General features: G+C 51.7%; 1 protein-coding gene across 1 annotated transcript in view; it reads left to right on the top strand.

Moving 5' to 3' along the window:
• The window catches only part of LOC144593842 (uncharacterized), a 28,759-nt gene that overhangs the window by 7,626 nt on the left and 3,283 nt on the right, over window positions 1-17,850 (top strand). Inside the window, exon 3 of the mRNA XM_078399960.1 lies at window positions 17,709-17,808. Within this exon, the coding sequence (XP_078256086.1) occupies window positions 17,709-17,808 (100 nt within the window). The remainder of the gene's footprint in view (window positions 1-17,708; window positions 17,809-17,850) is intronic.

Raw genomic sequence — 17,850 nt, 5'->3', positions numbered from 1 at the left:
CTATGGCCTCTAGTCTTTAACATTTAAAGACCCTTCCTTGGACAGGACACAAGGGGCGGCACAATGACGTACAGGTAGAGTTGCTGCATTACATCGCCAGAGACCCGGGTTCAATCCTGACCACGGGTGCTGTCTGCATGGACTTTTTCCGTTCTCCCTGTGGGTTTTCTCCGGGTGCTCCGGTTTCCTCCCACATTCCAAAGGTGTGCAAGTTTGTCGGTTAATATTCGATAAAAATAAATTGTAAAATTGTCTCTCGTGTGTAGGATAGTGCTAATGTACGGGGTGATCACTGATCGATGCAGACTCAGTGGGCTGAAGGGCCTGTTTCCACGCTGCATGTCTAAATTGTAAATGGACAGGAAAGGTTCAGAGAGATATGGGCCAATTGCAGGCAAATGGGATTTGCATAGATGAGGCATCTTGGTGGCCACGAACGAGTTGGGCTGAAGGGCCTGTTTCTGTACTCTATGATATATCCACCCTGGGGAAATAGGTTCTGACTGTCTACCCTACCTATGCCCCTCGTAATTTTCTATATTTCTATCTAGTCTCCCCGAGCCAAGTATCTGAAATAAAAGCAGGGAATTCTGAAAACCCTCAGCAACCCAAGCAGCATCAGTGGAGAGAGAAAAACAGAGAATGTTTCAGGTTGAAACCCCGTCCTCAGAATTGGAAGAAAGTTCTGGCTTGATACGTTAGCTGATTCTCCTTCCCTGCAGATGCTGCCTGACCTGCCGAGTTTTCCTAGTGTTCTGTTTTCAAGTTTGTGTCATCAAAATCACTTGGCAAAACATAAAGTGATAGAGGACTTCGGTGGGTCAGGCAGCATCTGTGGAGGGAATGGCTATTTGGGTCTTCAGATGCTGCCTGACCCACTGCTGCTGAGCTCCTCCAGTGCTGTATCTCTCTCTCTCCCTCTCCCTCTCCCTCTCCCTCTCCCTCTCCCTCTCCCTCTCCCTCTCCCTCTCCCTCTCCCTCTCCCTCTCCCTCTCCCTCTCCCTCTCCCTCTCCCTCTCCCTCTCCCTCTCCCTCTCCCTCTCCCTCTCCCCTCCCCCTCTCTCTCTCTCTCTCTCTCTCCCTTTCCCTCTCCCCCTCCCCCTTTCCCTCCCTCTCTCTTTCCCTCTCTCTCTCTTTCCCTCTCCCTCTTTCCCTCCCTCTCTCTTTCCCTCTCCCCCTTTCCCTCCCTCTCTCTTTCCCTCCCTCTCTCTTTCCCTCCCTCTCTCTTTCCCTCCCTCTCCCCTCTCTCGCTTCCTCTCTCTCTTCCTCTCCCCCCCCCCCCCCTCCTCTCTCTCCTCCCACTCTCTCTCTCCCCCCTCTCTCGGGCCTCACACACACACTCCTCTCTCTCTCTCTCTCTCTCTCTCTCTCTCTCTCTCTCTCTCTCTCTCTTGCTCACCCTCTTGTTCTCTCTCTGTCTCATGTTCTCCCTGTCCTCTCATTCTCCCCCCACTGTCAGGCTCTCTCTTCCATACACACACATCTAAACACTCACATACACAATATCACACACACATGTGCATGCACACATACACTCACGCACACGTACACACACAAACACGTACACACACACACACGCATGCACACGCACATGTACAAACACACAAACATGCACGCACACACACACACACACACACACACGCGATTGGCATGGACACGTTGGGCTAATGAGCCTGTTCCCATGCTGTGTGACCCGGTCAGTCTCTGAGACAGGGCCCACTGATGGAAGTTGCCTCGTTGAGCAGCGATTGCTGTCAAAATTGTTTTCTTTTGAAAAGGCAACTCTTTTATATTGCGGTTTTGGCAGGAAAGGCATGATGAAGCTTTTCATCAGCTCCAACAGAGCCGGTGACCCAGATAGCTGTCGGTGGGTGGTGGGATCACTCCAGGCAGGGCGAGGGGTGAGGAGGAGACTGTGGAAACATGCTGCACACGGGCAGCACGGGGAGACAGTCACTGCACCCCTCTACCCACCTCCTCTCCCCGCTCCAAAACATCCTCTCCCACCCTCCTCTACCCCCCACCTCAACCCCCAACCACTCCTCACCCGCCTCTCCCCCCCACTCAACCCTCATCCTCTCCTCGACCTCCTCTCCCCCTCCTCGACCCCCCACCTCTCCCCACCCTCCTCTCCCCCCCACTCAACCCTCATCCTCTCCTCGACCTCCTCTCCCCCTCCTCGACCCCCCACCTCTCCCCACCCTCCTCTCCCCCCCACTCAAGCCTCATCCTCTCCTCAACCTCCTCTCCCCCACCTCTCCCCAACCTCCTCTCCCCTCCTACACAACCCCCCTCCTCTCCCCAACCTCCTCTCCCCCTCCTCTACCCCTCCTCTATCCCCCTCCTCTCCCCAACCTCCTCGACCCCCCACCTCAACCCCCCTCCTCTCCCCAACCTCCTCTCTCCCTCCTATTCCCCCCACTTCTCCCCAACCTCCTCTACCCCAACCTCTCCCCAACCTCCTCTACCCTCCTCCTCTACCCTCCTCCTCTCCCCAACCTCCTCTCCCCCTCCTCTACCCCTCTTCTATCCCCCACCTCTCCCCAACCTCCTCTACCCTCCTCCTCTCCCCAACCTCCTCTCCCCCTCCTCCTCTACCCTCCTCCTCTACCCTCCTCCTCTACCCTCCTCCTCTCCCCCTCCTCTCCCCCTCCTCCTCTCCCCAACCTCCTCTCTCCCTCCTATGTGATGATCATAGGAGGCAGGCAGTTCAAGAGATCTGAGGGCATCTTGGCCACTAACAATTATTTGGTTCTGAATACAGATGAGGAAGATTGGCTTCACAGGGATACAGCCAAAGCTGAGACAATAGTGCCTTGATTGGCTCAACTGTACAGGGAGGGAAGAGAATGTTCAAGACAGCAATAGGTACAGAAATTTCAATAGTCAGGGGAGCAGGCAGGTGTTATGTTGCTTTCATAGTGCCAGGGTCAAGGAAATCACCATTTTACAGTCCTCCTCTCCCCAGCATCCTCGCCCCCTCCCTAATCAACCCCCCACCTCTTCCCATCGCCCCCCCCCCCTTTCTCTAGTCTGATAACAGAGGGGAAGAAGCTGTTCCTGAGTCTGGTGGTGCGCACTTTCAAGCTTCTGTACTTCCTGCCGGACGGGAGGTGGGAGAAGAAGGAATGAGCGGGGTGGGACGTCTTTGATTATGCCGGCTGCCTTCCTGAGGTGTTGTTGGGCAGAGCTGTTCCCAAACCAGGCTGTGATGCATCCCGACAGTATGCTTTCTGTAGAGGTTTGTGAGAGTCACTGGACACATGCCCAATTTCCTCAATCCTTAGTAAATAACCAACAAACCTGTCCGTCTTTGGGATCTGGGAGGAAACCGGACTCCCGTAGAAAACCCACACGGTCACAAACATCCACATACAGATAGCACCCGAGGTCAGGATCAAACCCAGGTCCTTGGAGCTGTGACGCAGAGGCTGAGCAACCATTGGAGAGATCCGGCACTCTTGGTTTTATTTGGGATTTGCAGCGGAGATGTTGGGAAGAGCAAGTACTGGATGATTGTCACTGGCAGGAATGTCAGGGAGCTCCCAACAGAAAGATCCCAGGCGCACAGCTGGCTGTGTTACTCCCCACGCACACCTCGGCCACAGAGCTGCCGGAAGCTTCTTCCCCCAGGCCCTGGAATGTTCTATTTTTGGTGCTGGATCTCTGCTGGAAGCTGCAGCTGTGTGTTACAGTGCACTCGATGCAGGAGGCTGAGGGCTGATCTTATAGACGTGTGTAAATCCATGAGGGGAATAGGTAGGGGGAATGCACAGTCTTTTACCCAGAGTAGGGGAACCAGGAACCAGAGGGTATAGGTTTAAGGTGAGAGGGGAAAGATTTAATAAGAACCTATCAGAGGCGACGCAGCAGTGGAGATCTGGGTTCAATCCTGACCCTGGGTGCTGTCTGTATGGAGTTTGTACGTTCTCCCTGTAACTGCATGGGTTTTCTCCGGGTACTCCGGTTTGTTCCCACACTCCAAAGATGTGCAGGTTTGTAGGTTAATTGGTTTCTGTAAAATTGTAAATTGGCCTAGTGTGTAGGATAATGCTAGTGTACAGGGATCGCTGGTCGGCACGGACTCAATGGGCCAAAGCACCAGTTTCCAAGCTGTATTTCTAAAGTCCCAAGTAAAGACTAACCTGACAGTGCTGTACAAGCTGCCAGAGAAAGTAGTTGAGGCTGGTTTAAAAGATGCATGGACAGGTAGATGGATGGGAAAGGTGTAGGAGGGATATGGGCCAAACATGAGTAGGTTGAACTAATGTAGATGGGGCATCTTGGTCGGCATGGACTAGTTGGGCCAAAGGGCTTGTTTCCGTGCTGTATGACTCTATGACACAAGACATGGTGAGGACTGGGATTGGGAACAAGGGTCAACATCTTCCATTAACCCTTGAGGTTTTGTCCCAGGCCACAAGGTACCCCATGAATGAATTAGAGGGCATTAGCTGCAAGGTGACTGCACTGGAGGGGGAGAAGCAGAGGGAATCGGAAGGGGTTTGGGAGACAACAATTGGGGTTTTGTGTGCAGTTCTGATCGCCCCATTACAGGAAGGATATGGAGGCTTTGGAGAAGGTGCAGAGGAGGTTTACCAGAATGATGTCTGGATTAGAGTGTGTGAGCTACAATGAGAGGCTGGACAAACTTGGATTGTTTCCACCGGAACGCCTGAGGATGAGGCATGGACGAGTTTGGTGGAAGGACCTGTTTCCGTGCTGTAGGATTCTATGAAGCGGAGCACACTGATGCATGGAATTTGCAAACCCTAAGGTTATTGGGAACATTTGTAAATATGCAAAATGGAAAATGTCTTGCTACAGTGCCTGCCTCCAGTCAGAGATGAGCACTCATTTCCATCAGTAAACACACCTGCGGCCCACAACCACAAAACAAAATGTTTGTTAGTTCTGCGGTGCCCGTCCAAAAATGCTCGACCTCCAAGATTTGGTGCAGGCAGGAGAGTGACCAAAGGCATCGTCTCAGTGACGTTGGTCGGGAAACAAGATAAACATTGGCCAGGGCAATGGGAGCCTCAGCCACAGAGTCACACAGCAAGGGAACAGGCCCTTCAGCCCAACTTGTCCGTGATGACTAAGATGTCCCATCTACGCTCGTCCCACCTGCCTGCATTTGGCCCATATCCCTCATATCTAAGCTTTTCCAAGTATAGTTTAGTTTATTGTCTCATGTATCAAGGTACAGTGAAAAGTGTTTTTGTTGCCTGCTATCCAGTCAGCAAAAAGACTATACATATTTATTTTTGTTATTTTTTATTTTTTATTCAAAATATACTTTATTTGAGAAATAAATATATACAATACATGATCCTTACAAAACTTCATCCGACATTCTCGGAGGCTATACAAACATTCAATACTGTTTACACAAATTATACAAATTTACCCCCCGCCCTTGCCACTCATGTGGCCCACTGGCGTGGAATCCCTTCCCTTGTTATGAGCGGTCTCCACCACACCCTGCCCCTTATATCCAGCAGCAGAAGGACCCTAGACTGTGGTCCTCCCCCACAGAGCCCTTGGCGTTGGCTGCACCAAGCTCCAGTGCGTCCCTCAGCACGTACTCCTGCAGTCTGCAGTGGGCCAGTCGGCAACATTCCCTGATGGACATTCTTGCTCTGCTAGGAGGTCAACAAAGCTCGGGCAGACCAAAGAGCGTCTTTCACCGAGTTGATGACCTTCCAGCAGCACTCGATGTCAATCTGAATGCATCCCTGGGAACAGTCGGTAAATCACAGAGTCCTCTGTGACGGAGCTGCTGGGAACAAATCGTGACAGGGACCCTTGCTCTATTTGCTGCCGCCATTCTGATTGGATGAGGTGTTAGGTTGGTTACTCATCCAGCATTGATCCACCTCTAAGCCAGCAACTGATGGATTACTGGTCACCGACGTGACCTCCAATTTCAATCGTTGCTAGATCCGCGTTCCTCGGCCTCGACTGAAAAGAACAGATACTACACTTGATCTAAGCCAAAAGGCCAATTATACATGATTACAATCGAGCCGTCCACCGTGTACAGATATAGGATAAAGGGGATAACGTTTAGTGCAAGGTAAAGTCCCATTAAAGATAGTCCGAGGGTCTCCAATGAGGTAGATGGATGGTCAGAACTGCTCTCTAGTTGTTGGTAGGATGGTTCAGTTGCCTGATAACAGCTGGAAAGAAACTGTCCCTGAATCTGCAGGTGTGCGTTTTCACACTTCTGTACCTCTTGCGTGATGGGAGATGAGAGAACAGGGAGTGGCCGGGTTGAGACTTATCCTTGATTAAGCTGGTGGCCTTGCCGAGGCAGCGTGAAGTGTAGATGGAGGCAAAGATGCGCGCTTTCAAGGTTATGTACCTTTTTCTGAACAGGCAGCAGGGGGAGGAAGGAACGACCAGAGAGAGGTCTTTGATTACGTAGAAACAAACTGCAGATGCTGGTTAATACATAAAAGAACTCAAGAGACTCAGCACATCAGGCAGTATCTCTGAAGAAGGGTCCCAACCTGGAACGTCACCTATCCATGTTCTGCAGAAATGCTGCCTGACATGCTTTCCCGTGTAATGTAGATGGAGTCAATGGCGGGGAGTCTGGTCTGTGTGATTGACTGGGCTACATCCACAACTCTGCAATTTCTTGCGGTCTTGGGCAGAGCTGTTCCCAAACCAAGCTGTGATGCAACCCAACAGTACGTTTGCTAAGGTACACACTGATACACCACACACACACACACTGATACACCACACACAGGCACACACACACACTGATACACCACACACAGGCACACACACACACACTGACACACCACACACACACTGATACACCACACACACACTGATACACCACACACTGATACACCACACACAGGCACACACACACACTGATACCCCACACACAGGCACACACACACACTGACACACCGCACACACACTGATACACCACACACGCACACACACACACACACACACTGATACACCACACACACACAGATACGCCACACACACACACACACACACTGATACACCACACACTGATACACCACACACACACAGATACGCCACACACGTTTACATATCGACTGTACATGTGCTCTCTTATCAATGGCCTCCATATATCCTTCCAGGCCCTAACAGACACATGTTCCTCTTTGTGTACAGAAGGTAAAGTGATAATTTCAACAGTTAGGCCAGCCCCTATTTGCATCAGCACAGACCCGGTCGATTTGCGAAATGGGAAGAAGTTTGTTTTCAATTACTTTCCCTGCCATCATCAATAAAAACACCCAGGTTAAAGACCAAATGAAAAATAAGACTACAGTGACTCATTGTCATATAGCACGTTTGTCCCTCCAAACCTTTCCTGTCCAGGTAACTCTCTAAATGTCCTTTAAATGTGGTTATAGTTCCTGCCTCAACTACCTCCTCCGGCAGCTCGTTCCATACTCCCTCAGGTTGCTATTAAATCTTTCCCCTCTCATCTTAAACCTATGTCTGGTTCTTGATTCCCTCTCTCTGGGTAAAGGACTCTGTGCATTCACCCTGTCCATTCCCCTCATGATTTTATACACCTCTATAAGATCACCCCTCAGCCTCCTCCCCAATAGCTTAGCCCCTCGCATCCTGGCAAGATCCTCATCAATCTTCTCTGCCTACTTTCCAGTGTAATGACATCCTCCCTATAGCAGGGTGACCAAAACTGATCACAATACTCCAAACTCCTATCTATTCCCCTCGTGATTTTATACACCTCTGTGAGATCAAACCCTCATCCTCCTGCGCTCCAAGGAATAAAGTCCCAGCCTGCCCAACCTCTCCCTATAGTTTAGGCCCTCGAGTCCTGGCAGCATCCTCGTAAATCTGCTCTGCAGTTTTTCCAGTTTATTGTTAAACATTCCTACTACGCTGATTGTTTAACAGTCTGTTGGCTGTCAGAAACAGTGCTGGGGGCAGAAGTGTCATTGCAACAGTGGCTGCTCTTCAGAGATACAGTTTGTTGGGTCACCAGATGGATAACATAGAACAGTACAGCACAGGAACAGGCCCTTTGGCCCACAATGTCCGTGCCCAACACGATGCAGAGTTAAACTAATCTCCTCTGGCTGCATATGATCCATATCCCTCCATTCGCTGCATATCATGTGCCTCGCTATAAACCTCTTAAACGCCACTATCGCATCTGTAGCCTCCACTACAAGTGATGCCCTCTTGTGTGAGATATCTTCATCCTCGGAAAAAGGTTGTGACTGTCTACCCTATCTATGCCTCTCATAATTTTATATACTTCTATCAAATCTCCCCTCAACCTCTGGTGTTCTAGAGAAAACACTCCAAGTCTGTCCAACCTCTCCCTGCAGCTGAAACCCTCTAATTCAGGCAGCATTCTGGCAAACCTCCTCTGCATCCTCTCCAAAGCTTTCACTTCTTTCCTGTAATGAGATAACCAGAACGGCACACAATACTCCAAATGCAGCCTGGCCAAATTCCCACGGAGCTGCATCATGGAGGTTGGGTGAACAAGAGAGTTTGTTTGACATCCTCTCTCAGTGGCATTGAGCGCAGACCCAGCTTGGCTCACCAACACTCAGTCAGGTCAGTTACACATTCAACCAAAACTTCGACAGAGGCACTGCAGAAAGCATACTGTTGGGTTGCATCACACTTTGGTTTGGGAACAGCTCTGCCCAAGGGCACAAGAAATTGCAGAGAGTTGTAGATGTAGCCCAGTCCATCACACAGACCAGACTCCCCACCATTGACTCCATCTACACTTCACGCTGCCTCGGGAAAGCAGCCGACATAATCAAAGACTTGTCCCACCCCGGTCATTCCTTCTTCTCCCTGCTCCCGTCCAGCAAACCAAAGAGAAACACAAGGAGCTGCAGATGCTGGTTTACAGAAATAGACACAAAATACTGAAGTTATGCAGCATGTCAAGCAGCAGCATATCTCTCTCTCTCTCTCTCTCTCTCTCTCTCTCTCTCTCTCTCTAGAGAGAGAGAGAGAACACGGACAGGTGACATCTTGGTTTGTGACCCTTCTTCAGACATTATCAAAGACTTGCCCCACCCCGGACATTCCTTCTTCTCCCTGTTCCTGTCGGGCAGAAGCTTAAAAGCCACACCACCAGACTCAGGAACAGCTTCTTCCCCTCTGTTATCAGGCTTCTGAACGGGTCCTTCCATCAGCTAGGGTACAGTCCGATTCACCTCTACACCATTATGCACATTGGACTTTGTCTCTGGAAGTGGTTTTGCTACAATGCTGAGAATTGCACTCTGCACTCTGTTCCTTCCCCTTTGCTCTACCTATTGTACTTGCGTGTGGTTTCATGTATAGCATCTGATCTGTTTGGATAGCATGCAACACAAAGCTATTCACTGCACCTCGGTACGCGTGACAATAATAAACCTAGATCTGGGAACATCCTCGCCAATCCTGGCAGATGCTTTCTACAGTGCATCCTCCAGCCTCCCTACCCCCATGCACAGGGGAGCAGGAACGTCAGCAGTGAGGGAATGGCTGTGACTTGAAGCAAACAGCACATGGCACAGTGGGGCAGCTGGTAAAGCCACTGCCACACAGCGCCAGAGACATGGCATCGATCCTGACCTCGGGTGCTGTCCATGTGTGGAGTTTGTACGTTCTCCCTGTGACCTCGTGGGTTTCCTTTGGGTGCCCCGGTTTCCTTCCAGGTCCCAAAGACGTGCGGCTTTGTAGGTTAATCGGCCCTCTGTAAATCGCCCCTAGTGTGCAGGGAGTGGGTGAGAAAGTGGGATAACATAGAACTAGTGAACGGGCATCGGTGGTCAGCGTGGACACGGTGGGCCGAAGGGCCTGTTTCCATGCTGTGTCTCTAAACCAAATTATACTCTCGGAGTGTAGGAAAGGACTGCAGATGCTGGTTTACACTGAAGATAGACACAAAATGCTGGAGTAACTCAGCAGGTCAGGCAGCATCTCTGGGGAAATGAAATAGGTTATTTTCTGAGAGGGAATAAGCTGCCACCACTTCCGCACTCTACGACGGTGCTTCCTGTTCACCCGAGAGTGTCCTTCCACTGCTGCACACTGCCATGTGACCACTGTTTTCACTGACACAGACATACGGGAGGGAGGAAGTCCCTCTGTTTACCACACGTCAGCTCTGAGTCACACTGCCTCTTTGGGTGTGAGGAAACTCTCCTCTCGACAGCAGGGCCTCCCTCCGCCACTAGCATCTAGTCAGAGGCCCTCCCGAGAGGCTTGGAGTGGAGGCTTTGGAGAGGGAGAGAAGAGGTTTACCAAAATGCTGACACAAGGAACCACAGCTGCTGGTTCACCAAAAAAAGACACAAACTGCTGGAGTAACTCAGTGGGTCAGGCAGCATCTTGATTAGATTCGATTAGGCACACAGATTAGATAGATTCCTGATTAGTATGGATGTTGGGTTATGGTGCGAAGGCATGAGAATGGGGTTAAGAGGGAAAGATAGATCAGCCATGATTGAATGGCGGAGTGGATTTGATGGGCCGAATGGCCGAATTCTGCTCCTATAACTTATGAACACTTATGAGCATCTCTGGAGAACATGGACAGGTGACGTTTCGGTTCAAGATCTGAGTTCAAGTCTGAAGAAGTATTCGACCAAAAACGTCGCCTATCCATGTTTACCAAAGATGTTGTCTAACCTGCTGAGTTACTCCAGTACATTGTGTCCTTTTTTACTAGGATGTTGCCTGGATTAGAGGGTATAAACTGCAGGGAAAGGTTGGACAGACTTGGGTTGTTTTCTCTTGTGTGGGAAGTTGAGGGGAGGCCTGATAGAAATATATAATGTTATGAGAGGCATAGATGGTGTAGACAATCAGAACCTTTCTCCCAGTGTGGAAATGCCAAAGACTAGAGGACATAGCTATCGGGTGAGAGGGTAACGGAGGAGGCCTAGGACAGAAAGGTCACAGTGTGGGAAGGGGAGATAAAATGGTTAGCAATCGGGAGATCCAGTGGATGGAGCTGTTCCCAAACCATCCTGTGATCCCGATAAAATGATTTTGACGGCACATCTGTAGAAGTTGGGGACATGCCAAAGTCCGAAGCCTTTTAAGGAAGTAGAAGCATTGGTGTGCTTTCTTGGCCAATGCTTCGATGTAGCTGGTCCAGGACAAATTGCTAGTCATATTTAGATATTTATTCCTAAGAACTTGAAGCATCTTTACTTCGGTGCCATTTGGTGCATAGCGGGGCATGTGTACTGCTTTGCTTCCTGAAGTCCATCACAGTTGTGCTGACCTAGAGGGAGTGAGAGAGAGGTTAATCTGCAGGTAAGGTGGGAGAGGGATGGAGAGAGAACGGATGCCCTGTGATCAGGATCAGCAGAGACCAGGATTTTCATGGGATGTGGTTGCACGTTCTAGTCGACATCTTATCGCTGACGAGAAGGGGAACAGGAACCACGGAGGAATTCCCGCTTGGGGAGAATCCCATCGCCTTGGCATTCCTGGAATACAGTTCTGTTCCAGGCATCCAGCTTTGGGATTGCAAGTGGCATGAGTTTAGTTTAGTTTAGTCGAGAGATACGGGGCGAAATCAGGTCCTTCGGCCCGCCGAGTCCGTACCAACCAGCGATCCCCGTACACCAATACTATCCTCCACACTAAGGACAATTTACAATTTTTACTGAAGCCAAATTAACCGACAAACCGGCACGTCTTTGGATTGTGGGAGGAAAATGGGGCACCCACGGAAAACCGACGCGGTCACACGGAGAACGTACAAACTCCACACAGGCAACACCCATAGTCAGGATCCAACCCGGGTCTCTGGCGCTGTGAGGCAGCAACTCTACCGCTGCACCACCGGGCCGCCCGCTCTAGGCGAGTACGTCCCGGGAGAGGCGACTGACACTATTTACACTCACAGACCCAGGGGAGGGTTAAGGATACTCAGATGACCAAGAATGTCGTTGGCGCACGGTGGAACAGCGGTGGCACTGCTGCCTCACAGGGCCAGAGATCCAGGTTTGATCCTGACCTCGGGTGCTGTCTATGTGTGGAGTTTGCATATTCTCCCTGTGACCGCGTCCCCAAAGACGTGCGGGTTTGTATGTTAATTGGCCACTGTAAATTGTCCCTAGCATGTAGGGAGTGGATGAGAAGGTGGGATAACATCCCCATTCTTGCCGTCAAACTGCTTCCAGTCCAGGAATGATTAGGAGGTGGACCACGGCCCCTCTCTCGGGGCCATCTCCCTCTCTCCTCGGCATAAATCAAGGACCAGTCTCAGCCCCGGTCACTCTCTCTTCTCCCCTCTCCCATCAGCCCAGAGGTGCAGAAGTGTGAACGTGTGAATATCTCCAGATTCAGGGGTAGTTTCTTCCCAGCTGTTAACAGTTTGGTTCAATTTAGTTTATTGTCAAATGTACCGAGGTCCATTTGAGAAACTTTTGTTGTGTGCTAACCAGTCAGCGGAAAGACAATACATGATTACAATCGAGCTATTCATAGTGTGCAGATACAGGATAAGAGAATAACGTTTAGTGCAAGGGAAAGCCAGTAAGTCCGATCAAAGATAGTCTGAGGGTCACCAATGAGGTAGATAGTAGTTGTTGGTAGGATAGTTTGGTTGCCTGATAACAGCCGGTAAGAAACTGTCCCTGAATCCGGAGGTGTGCATTTTCACACTTCTATCCTTTTGCCCAATGGGAGAGGGGAGAAGAGGGAGTGGCCGGGGTGAGACTGGTCCTTGATTATGCTGCTGGCCTTGCCGAGGCAGCTTGAGGTATAAATGGAGTCAATGGAAGGGAAGTTGGTTTGTGTGATGGTCTGGGCTGTGTCCACAATTCGCAGCAATTTCATGAGATCTTGGATGGAGCTGTTCCCAAACCAAGCTGTGATGCATCCCGATAAAATGCTTTCTTAAGGCGCATCTGCAGAAGTTGGTGAGGGTTGTTGGGGATATCAGGCAACTGAACCATCCTACCAACAACCGGACAGTGGTCCTGAGCTACTATCTACCTCATTGGAGACCCTCTAACTACCTTTGATTGGACTTTACTGGATTTCATCTTGCACTAAACACGATTCACATTATTCCTTTCATCCTGTATCTGTACACTGGAAATGGCTCGATTGTAATCATGTACAGTCCTTCTGCTGACCAGTTAACACGCAACGAAAGGCTTTCACTGTGTCTTGGTACAAGTGACAATAAAATAAACTCAAACTTAAACCCTTCGCCACCCCTGCGACCCTTTCTGACGTAGAGTCCCGTGCCTGCAGCGTGGGCTGTGGAACTCCCTGCTCAGATGCTGCCCGACTCGCAGCGTGTCGCCAGCATTGAGTGCTGTTGTTTGTGACTTGGCAGCGTTGTGAGATCCTGGTTGCCTGTCATCTGTTGCCTGGTCCCGGGACCTGTTCCATCTTGCCTGACCTTTAACGACTTGCTCCCCGCGCCTTCTTTGGGGAGATTAAATCTCAGCAGCTCCAGTTTCAGTGCACCTTGCCAAGGCTGCCCCTCCCCTCCACTCTCTCCCATGGAGGGTGCCAAGGCATGGGCCCTGGGCACTCTCACTCACACTCACACTCACACTCACACTGCCCCTCCCCTCCACTCTCTCCCATGGAGGGTGCCAAGGCATGGGCCCTGGGCACTCTCACTCACACTCACACTCACACTGCCCCTCCCCTCCACTCTCTCCCATGGAGGGTGCCAAGGCATGGGCCCTGGGCAACCTCACTCACACTCACCCTCACACTCACCCTCACACACTTACACTGTCCCTCACACTCACCCTCACACACTTACACTGTCCCTCACACTCACACTCACACTCACACTGCCCCTCCCCTCCACTCTCTCCCATGGAGGGTGCCAAGGCATGGGTCCTGGGCACTCACACTCACCCGTACCCTCTCACTCACCCTCACACACTCACTCACACTCACCCTCACACTTACACTGTCCCTCATCCTCTCACTCACACTCACCCTCTCACTCACCCTCACACTCTCACTCACACTCACACTCACACTCTCACTCACACTCACACTCTCACTTACACTCACTCACACTCACCTTCTCACTCACCCTCACACTCTCACTCACACTCACACTCACCTTCTCACTCACACTCTCACTCACACTCACACTCCCCCTCTCACTCACCCCTCCCCCTCCCGCTCACTGTCTCCCAGGCAGGCTGCTGAGGTTTGAGCCCTGCACACTCACACTCACACTGACCTGGACCCCTCCCCACCGCCCAGGGAAGAATGCTGAGACATGAGCCTGTGCACTCACACTCACCCACACACACCCCACGCTGACTCTCACACTCACATTGACCCTCATGCATCCTCACACTCACTTGCACACTCACACTCACCCACATATACCCCCCACATATACCCTTACAATCTCCCTAGACCTGACCCTCACCCTGACAAAGATCCTGACTCTCACCCTAACCCCAGGGCTGCCTGTGACCCTGCCCCTGGACCTGGAGAGGACCCACGCTCCTGCAACCACAGGTACATACCAACACACCGGCACATTCACAGACAGACACAGCTAGGTCACAAAGACCCACACATGACCACCATAGGACCATACCAGCAGAATGGAGGGATGTGGGTCCTGTGCAGGCAGAGGAGATTAGTTTAATCTGGCATCATGTTTGTGGGCCGAAGGGCCTGTTGTTGTGTTATACTGTTTTATGTTCTCTCGACACTTGCCCAAATACATCTACACACATTCTCTGACACTGACACACAGTACATTCTCTCTCTCTCTCTCTCTCTCTCTCTCTCTCTCTCTCTCATACACAGGCATACAAACAAACACACACATCCTGACACAGACACACATGTACATTCTCCCCCTTTCTCCCCCTCTCTCCCCCTCTCTCCCCCTCTCTCCCCCTCTCTCCCCCTCTCTCCCCCTCTCTCCCCCTCTCTCTCTCTTATATATACACAGGCATACAAACAAACACACACATCCTCACACAGACACACATGTACTATGGTCTCTCTCTCTCTCTTTTTAGCAAATTCCCCCGAGTCCAGGCAGCTTGCAAGCAGGGTGAGAGGGGCGGGGAGAGTGGGCAGCAAAAGGTTAATGGAGCTTGTCAGCTCTGAGCTGTTGTCAAGGGGAACTGCGTAATCAGTGGGGCTCCCACAGCAGGGAGACTGGGGCAGTGGATCCCCACGGTGGATGTGGGCCAGAAGGGGGTGTTCCTGGCACGGGACTCATGTGTCAGACAACCATGGGCTATTATCCCCCCCCCACCCATCCCAGATCAGACCATCCGCACTCCCTCGCCCGCCACCCCTGCTCCCCTCCCCTCCCCTCCCCCCGTCACCAAGCTGGCCCAAGTCCAGGGATAAAAATAACCCAAGCTCAGGAATTCCAGAGAGACGGAGACAGGAATTACAGCAGGAAATGCTGGACTGGGTCACAACCCAGCACTGACCCCAGACATCACCCGTCCTGCCCCCAATCCTGACCTTTGACCCTCCTTGACATCCTCCCTCTCCTTCCCCTCCCTATCCCTCTCTCTGCCTCCCTTACCCTCCCTGTTTTCTCCCTCGCTCCCTCACCCTCTTTCTTCCTCCCTCTCCCTCAATCCTCTCCTCTCTCTACCTCCTTCCTCTTCCCTCTCCCTCCCTCACCTCCTGCACCCAATCCTTTGACAAAGAGTCAGTCGTACAGGCTCTTTGATCCAACCTGTCCATGCCAACCAAGATGCCCGTCTACACCCGTCCCACATGCCCGTGTTTAGCCCATATCCCTCTAAACCTTTCCTATCCACGTACCTGTCCAAAGCTCCCTAATTGTCCCGTCTAAATCCTTCCCTATTCGAGTCCCTGCTGGAGATTCTCATGGAAACGCTGGAGGAGGTAGTTAAGGCAGGTACTATAACAACATTTGCAAGGCACTTGGACAGGTACATGGGCCAGGAAAGGTTCAAATGGACATGGGCCAAACAGGGGTAGGTGAGACTAGTGTAGATGGGACATGTTGGTGGGCATGGACAAGTTGGGCAGACCCGTGCTGTGTGAGTCTGTATCGCTGCATCTCAAGGCGTGTACCAGATCACAGTGTGCAGATAGCTTTCATTCCTCAGGCCTAAAAACCCCTCCCTGGTGAATCAGTGTCACTCCATTAAACTGTGTAGTTGTAGCGCACGTATTAAATCTCCCTCTCACCGTGCCCTCCTTACCCGGGGGAGGCCACCGCCTGTCATCCTGCACTGCCCCGGTCACACCCTCTAACTGCCTGCCCGCCTGCCTGCTGGTTAGTGTGGGCAGAGAGTGTGGGGACTGGGCTTGCCTGCTGGTTGGTGTGGGCAGAGAGTGCTGGGACTGGGCTTGCCTGCTGGTTGGTGTGGGCAGAGAGTGTGGGGACTGGGCTTGCTTGCTGGTTGGTGTGGGCAGAGGGTTCGGGGACTGGGCTTGCCTGCTGGTTGGTGTGGGCAGAGAGTGCTGGGACTGGGCTTGCCTGCTGGCTGGTGTGGGCAGAGAGTGCTGGGACTGGGCTTGCCTGCTGGTTGGTGTGGGCAGAGAGTGTGGGGACTGGGCTTGCCTGCTGGCTGGTGTGGGCAGTGAGTGTGGGGACTGGGTCACAGTGACCCACTCTCCGCACTCCAAAAACCTCCCACTCAATGGGCCAAACACTCTCCCTCCCAGCAACCCGAGTCTCGTAAATCTCTGCATCGCAGTGCACCCTTTGTGTGTGTGTGTGTTTGAGTGTGAGTATGTGGTGTGCAGAGTATGTTGGAGTGTGTGCACGTGTGTGTGTGTGAATGTATGCACGTGCGTGTGTGGTGTGTGTGTATGGGTGAATGAGACACACAGCGGGACAGGGGGCCTTTCGACCCACGGGGTCCGTACCCAAATGCCCGTCGCATTCTTCCCCTCGCCAACACACCCACAGCCATTTAACCTTCAATCCCCCATGTCTTCGGGATGTGGGAGGAGGCCGGAGGAAATCCACGCGGTCACAAGGAGAACGTGCAAACTCCACATAGACAGCAGTACCCGGGGTCAGGATCAAGCCCGGGTCCATGGTGCTGTGAGACCGCAGCTCGACCTGTGGCAGACAGTGGGCAGGTACGTGGGCTTTGGCGAGTAATTGTGTGTGAGTCAGGGGGATTGTGTATGTGGGCTTTGTGTGTGAGCGCACATATGAATATCTGTGAGAATGTTCCTTTCAAAGACCCACACCACCCTGGCCATGCTCCCAACTCACTGCTACCATCGGGAAAGTGTGAGCACCAGGTTCAAGAACAGCTTCCTCCCAACAACCATCAGGCTTTTGCTATGGGTAGGATGTCATTAAGCTGGAGAGTGCAGAGAAGATTGACGAGGATGTTGCCAGGACTCACGGGAGAGGTTGGGCAGGCGAGGACATTATTCCTTGGATTGCAGGAGGCTGAGGGGTGATATTATGGAGGTGTACAAAATCATGAAGGGAATAGACAGGGTGAACGCGCAGAGTTTTGCATAGAATACAAAATGCTGGAGTAACGGAGCGGGTCAGGCTGCATCTCTGGAGAATATGTTAGGTGATGTTTAAATCGGGACCATTCTCCAGAGATGCCGCCTGACTCGCTGTTACTCCAGCACTTTGTGTCCTTTTGCGTATAAACCAGCATTTGCAGTTCCTTGTGCCTATCCACTTGGAACAGTCCTAGTTACCCCCTCTCTCCCTCTCTCTGGTCCAGAGTAAATCGTGGAGGAAGATCAAAAACGTGGTGCACTGGTCGCCCTTTGTGATGTCCTTCAAGAAGCGGTATCCGTGGATCCAGCTGGCAGGACACGCAGGTAGGAACGGGCGGGACAGTGAGTGGGAGAATGGGCTGGGAG

The sequence above is a fragment of the Rhinoraja longicauda genome, chromosome 5 (genome assembly GCF_053455715.1).
Source record: "Rhinoraja longicauda isolate Sanriku21f chromosome 5, sRhiLon1.1, whole genome shotgun sequence".
Taxonomy (NCBI): Eukaryota; Metazoa; Chordata; class Chondrichthyes; order Rajiformes; family Arhynchobatidae; genus Rhinoraja; species Rhinoraja longicauda.
The sequence above is the reverse complement of the archived record's forward strand: the minus strand, read 5'-3'. Positions and strand labels throughout refer to the sequence as shown.